This window comes from Sapajus apella, unplaced genomic scaffold, assembly GCF_009761245.1.
Source record: "Sapajus apella isolate SASKATOON/1434 unplaced genomic scaffold, GSC_monkey_1.0 scaffold13, whole genome shotgun sequence".
NCBI lineage: Eukaryota > Metazoa > Chordata > Mammalia > Primates > Cebidae > Sapajus > Sapajus apella.
The window spans coordinates 6030738-6036580 of NW_022436953.1; the positions used below are offsets into that span (position 1 = coordinate 6030738).

The following is a 5843-nucleotide window of genomic DNA, read 5'->3' on the forward strand; positions in this document are numbered from 1 at the left end:
ATCGCGCCACTGCACTCCAGCCTGGCGCCTGGCGACAGAGCAAGACTCTGTCTCAAAGAAAAAAAAAAAAAAGAATTAACGATTATTAGCAAGGATTAGGAGACAAGAAGAGACATCCATCTTAATGTCCAAGTAGGCTGGGTTACTTTATGCCTCTTTTACTGATGAAGAAACTGAGTCAGAGAGCCTTAAGTTACATATGTAGAAAATGTCAGAGCCACCCCTAACACTAGGTCTCAGCCATCCCTTACCTAATCATGCCTACCACACTTCAAAGGTCACCTCTGTGGAGAAGCCTTCTCAATCCCATTTAAAACAGTACGCATCAAGTATCACTATTTGATACTATATCACATACTTACCTATTTGCTTGTCAGTCTCTCCTCCTCTGCATCTCTGCGGGTGGTGGGCCACAGGACCAAGGAGGGTTAGAAGGTACTGGCCTGCACACTTGGAGGGAGATGGTGAAGACGGGAGCTGGGCCCAGCGAGCAGGCACGTGCGTTCTCCAGAGGACCAGTTCAACTTCACGCCCCTTCACCCTACCTTCTTGTACCCAGGGTGGGAGGTAAGACTCCCGTTAAACAGATAAACAGATGGGGAAACACCACCCCAAAACATAACAATGATCTCGCAGTGTATACTTGACTTTGCTCATTTATTTACTGTTTTTTTTCTGGGGGGAACACCCAGTTTCAGTCACCCAGTATGAAGTGCAGTGGCGCATTCACGACTCCTTGCAGCCTCGATTTCCCGGGCTCAAGTGATCCTCCCACCTCAGCCTCGCGAGTAGCTAGGACTACAGGTGCATGCAATCACACCTGGCTAATTTTTTTTTTTTTTTTTTTTTTTTTTTTTTGGTAGAGTCGAGGTTTCGCCACACTGCCCAAGCTGGTCTCCAACTCCTGGACTCAAGCGATCCGCCTCCCACAGTGCTGGGATTCCAGGCGCGAGCCACTGGGCCCGGCCTATTTACTTTTCTTACTAAGCCGAGGATCACGGTGGCCCCTCGGCTTGGCAGGAAGGCGGGGTAGGGGGCCGGTGGGAACAGGGGGTGGGCGACAACTCTGATGGAGGGAAAAGAAGGGAAAGTTGGGGCTTACTGCAGGGCAGGCTCCTTAGGCGAAGATGGGGAAGAGGAAGGAGGGAGGCCCAGGCTCTTCTTCCATCCCAAGTCCTCCACTTCCCAAGCTGCAAGAAGGAAAGAGGTACAGAACACCCAGAGGTGTCCTTGATTCCATCTTGCCCTCGCCCTTTCCTTACCGTCCAGCAATAAGGTGAGAGAAACCAGTGCAGGAAGGGGGCGGGCAGTCATGGGAAAAGCCAAAAAGGCAGGTCAGCGGTGCGCCCGGCTCCCGCGCGCAGGTGAGGGCTCGCTTGGAAGGAGGGAGCCGCGCACGCATGCACGCGGGCCGGTCGCTAGGCTTGTCGGCGCCTTCAGCTCAGGGCCTTGCTCTTCCTGGGACGGCCGCGCTCCGCGGCTTCCTGACCTGGGCCGCTGTCGCCGCTGTCTGGACGGCGCCGCACGCACCACTCCACGCGGCGTTCGGGCTCGGGCACGCGCGGAGTCGCCTGAAGCAGGAACTGGCCGCGGCGCTGGGTGACGCGCACGTCGGCGCGGGGGTAGGTGCCATACGCGCGCCGCAGCTCCCGGCGCACGAAGTCGGGCAGCTGCAGAGGCGGGCCTCGCGCGCGCTCTACGCGTCCCCAGCGTAGCTGGGTTTGTAGGCTGCCGCCCTCGGGCCACGGCGTCCAGCTTTCCGCCGCAGCGGCTGGCGCCTGTGGCGACAGTCCCAAGATTCCGGCTGCGGGGCAGGGGGGGCGCAGGGCCGCGGCATAGGCCGGAGGGCAGGCCCACCAGGGCTGTGCGGTCTCGGGCGGCGCGGCGGGGCCGTAGAAGCGGTGGTATTCTCGCGGGGCTGCCCACTCGCCCGTGTGCAGGCTCCCGGGCCGGCTGCGGAAACTATGGGCCTGGATGGGGGGCAGGAGCAGAGGGGCAGCCAGGTAGGTGCAGGTGAACGGCTGCGGCGGCCAGATGCCCTCCCTGGGCGACAGCCAGCTGTACGCGTACATGGTGGGTCCCCCGGGTGGCTGCCGTTCTTACTGGGGACTCCTCCGGATCCAGACCTGCGGCGGAGGGAGGGGGTGTGCAGACAGGACTTTCTACTTAATCACCTCCCGTCCCTGCGACCCGGTTCCCCAGGACACCGGTTCATGGCTTTGGGGGAACTCATCCCAAATCGGACATTCAGCTCCCCACCTCACCTTTTGTGCCAAGGTCGGGCAGAGCCCCAGGCTCCCGGCAGACAGTAAGGATTTAGAGCCTTTTCAAGCCCTCAGCCCGGCCTGTTCTTCCCAGTAACTCCCCATTCACTTGCCTCCTTCAGTCTGGGGGAGCCAGCGGGATCCAGAGCGGGCACTTTTTAGCTGTGTTGCTCCGCTCCATGTCTTTCCTCAGCCACTCCTCCTCGTTACCAAGCAAAAGGAAACACTCTGAGCTGGCCAGGAGCCACCAGCCTCTGTCTACACCTGGATGAGCTTGCCGGTCGGTCGTAGTGGCCCCAACCTAGAGGCAGAGGCCTGAGGTCAAGGATGTCCTCCCTGCAGTATCACTGATGGCTTTCTAATCCAGTTAGCTCCCAGTCCTTATACACCAACCTCCCAGCTCCTGTAGGTGGATTAGGTTACTCTAACATTTAAGGGAAACTTCTGCACACCAGACACTAAATCGAGTTGCCTGAGAGCATCTAACTGCAAGTTGTATCAACCCGAGGAAGGGGGTACTGATATTATCCTCGCTTTCCATAGCAAGAAACTGCTTGCCTCAGAGTTGGTGTCCAGTGTATTCAGTGACTGGGGCTTATGTGGGTTAAATAACTCACCCCAACTCAGCTGGCTATAGTAAGGGCAAAATTCAACCCCGTGTCTATTTCAAGACTCATGCTCACAATGTTGGTCTTACTGCCCACCCATGCTGGGGCTTCTCACAGACTGTCTCAAAGTCCTCCCACTCTAGAATGTTACATAACCACTTTAATTTTTTTTTTTTTTTTTTTTTTTGAGACGGAGTCTCACTTTGTTGCCTAGGCTGGAGTGCAGTGGTGCGACCTCGGCTCACTGCAACCTCCCAGGTTCAAGTAATTCTCCCACTTCAGCCTCCCGAGTAGCTGGAATTACCGGCACACCAGCACACCCGGCTAATTTTTGTAGTATTATTATTTTTTTTAATAGAGACAGGGTTTCACCATGTTGGCCAAGCTGGTCTCAAACTCCTGGCCTGAAGTGATCCAGCCACTTCCACCACCCAAAGTGCTAGGATTATAGGCATGAGCCACCGTGCCTGGCCTAATGTTTGTATTTTTTTTTGGGACGGAGTTTCGCTCTTGTTACCCAGGCTGGAGTGCAATGGCGCGATCTCGGCTCACCGCAACCTCTGCCTCCCGGGTTCAGGCAATTCTCCTGCCTCAGCCTCCTGAGTAGCTGGGATTACAGGCACGCGCCACCATGCCCAGCTAATTTTTTGTATTTTTAGTAGAGACAGGGTTTCACCATGTTGACCAGGATGGTCTCGATCTCTTGACCTCGTGATCCACCCGCCTCGGCCTCCCAAAGTGCTGGGATTACAGGCTTGAGCCACTGCGCCCGGCCTAATGTTTGTATTTTTAGCAGAGATGGAGTTTCACCATGTTGGCCAGGCTGGTCCCGAACTCCTGACCTCCTTGGCCTCACAAAGGGCTGAGATTAAAGGCGCAAGCCACCACGCCTGGCCACTTTTAATTCTTTTCTTTTCTTTTTTTTTTTTTTTGAGGTGGAGTCTCGCTCTGTTGCCCAGGCTGGAGTGCAGTGGTGTGATCTCGGCTCATTGTAACCTCCACGTCCCAGGTTCAAGTGATTCTTCCGCCTCAGCCTCCCAAGTAGTTGAGACTACAGGTGTGCACCATCACACCCAGCTACTTTTTGTATTCTTTAGTAGAGATGGGGTTCCACCATATTGGCCAGGCTGGTCTTGAACTCCCAAACCCGGCTAATTTTCCACCATGATCCACTTGTCTTGGTCTCCCAAGTGCTGGGATTACAGGCATGAGCCACTGCTTTAAATCCCTTTTTTTTTTTTTTTTTTTTTTGCTTTAAATTCTTAATAGCTTACAGGCATGAGCCACTGCTTTAAATTCTTAATAGCTATGTGAAGTGCATAGTGATGCCATTCTCTTAAGGAACTAGAGGCTCAGAGAAGTTATACCACTGTCCTGGGTTCACACAGCCTATAAGTACCACAGTGGGATTTGAACCCAGCCCAACTGATGTCAAAGCCCAGAAGCTATTTGAATGAAGCCAAGAAGATTGCTTCATCCAGATGGGGTGAGCCCTGTCTGAGTTCCAGTCCCTTCTGGTGTGGGTTACAACCCCTGCACCTCTTCCTTTTCCAATGTGGACAGTGGTAGTTATGGATGATTAAAACTGAAACCCTCTCCCAGCTACAGACCGCCATGTTACCACACTTTCCTTCCCCTTCTCCTGTTGACTCAAGCAGCATCACCAGCAACCCTGACAGGTTCTCCTGGGCTCTCAGTATCCCTCAAAACCCAGCCACCCTCTGGTGGTGGCCACCGTTTGGTGACTCACCCTGGTGATGTCATGCTGTTTGTGACTGAGCCACTGCTCCAAGTCTAATTTGGGCCAGTCTTTTTGAGAGCAGGTGCTGAAGCTGGGCTGTGGATGGAGAAAAGTGGCCTGGTTAGGGTTTCATTTGGAATCTAACACTGTCATAGAACCCCAAGTTCAGGCTGGTGTACCTGATGTACAGGTAAGGCCAAACAGTAGGACACCAGTGCTTAGAGGTAGAGAAAGGTTTATTTGATTTGGCCAAAGTGAGAAGGCAGCGGAACAAATCTCTCAAATCCCCCTTAACAGAAAGAAGCAGCAGGGTAGCTTACATCTGTAATCCCAGCACTTTTGGAGGCTGAGGCATGTGGATCACTTGAGCTCAGGAGTTCAAAATCAGCCTGGGCAACATGGTGAAACCCTGTCTTTACAAAAAAAATAAATAACTAGGCATGGCGGCATGTGCCCGCAGTTGCAGCTACTTGGGGCACTGAGGCAGAAGGATCGCTTGAGCCCAGGAGGTCAAGCCTGCAGTGAGCTGTGTTCACATCACTGCACTCTGTCCTGGGTTACAGAGTAAGAGCCTGTCTCAAAAAGCAGCAGGGAGTTTTATGCAACTAAGGAGTGAGGGAGGGGACCTTTCAGGGAACCCAGACTGTTTCCTCGGTCTCAGATAACCCCTTGAGCCACCAGACTTCTGGGCATCAGCAGCTGGTCACAACGTCCTTCAAGGCATTCATTCCTTCTGCAACTTTTTTTCCATGACCCCGAAGTTATCTCTTCCTGCTTGCAGAGAAACAGCACATCAGCAGTTTATATTGTGGGAACAACGAATACTGGGCAAAAAGTGAGTGGTTAGCATGTGCAAGCAAGCATGGGCCTGATCAGAATTTTTTTTCTTTTTGACAAGGTCTCATTCTGACCCAGGCTGGATTGCGGTGGCATGACCAGGGCTCACTGCAACCTCAACGTCCTGGGCTCAAGTGATCTTCCTACCTCAGTCTCCTGAGTAGCTGGGACCACAGGCGTGTACCACCACACCTAATTTTTGCAGTTTTTGTAGTGATGAGATCCCACTATGTTGCCAGGCTGGTCCTGAACTCCTGGGCTCAAGTGGTCATCCTGCCTTGGCCTTGCAAAGTACTGGGATTATAGGCTTGAGCCACCACGCCTGGTCTGTAATCAGAATTTTCTTTTCTTTCTTTCTTTCTTTTTTTTTTTTTTTTTTTTTTTTGAGACGGA

The 5843-nt window shown here is 53.2% G+C and overlaps 2 protein-coding genes across 2 annotated transcripts in view; one reads left to right on the forward strand and one right to left on the reverse strand.

Moving 5' to 3' along the window:
- Positions 1 to 865: 865 nt before the first annotated feature.
- CUNH10orf95 (chromosome unknown C10orf95 homolog) lies at positions 866 to 3092 on the reverse strand. The gene has a single exon (XM_032281456.1). It carries the CDS (start codon positions 2070 to 2072, stop codon positions 1437 to 1439), a length of 636 nt encoding a protein of 211 aa, XP_032137347.1. The 5' UTR covers positions 2073 to 3092; the 3' UTR covers positions 866 to 1436.
- Positions 1603 to 5843, forward strand: part of MFSD13A (major facilitator superfamily domain containing 13A) — a 25680-nt gene continuing 21439 nt past the window's right edge. The window contains exon 1 of the mRNA XM_032281454.1: positions 1603 to 1622. The gene's annotated coding sequence lies outside the window, so the exon portion shown is untranslated. The remainder of the gene's footprint in view (positions 1623 to 5843) is intronic.

Coding starts and splice junctions, on each gene's coding strand:
- CUNH10orf95 (XM_032281456.1), bottom strand. CDS start 2,072: ATGTACGCGTACAGCTGGCTGTCGCCCAGGGAGGGCATCTGGCCGCCG.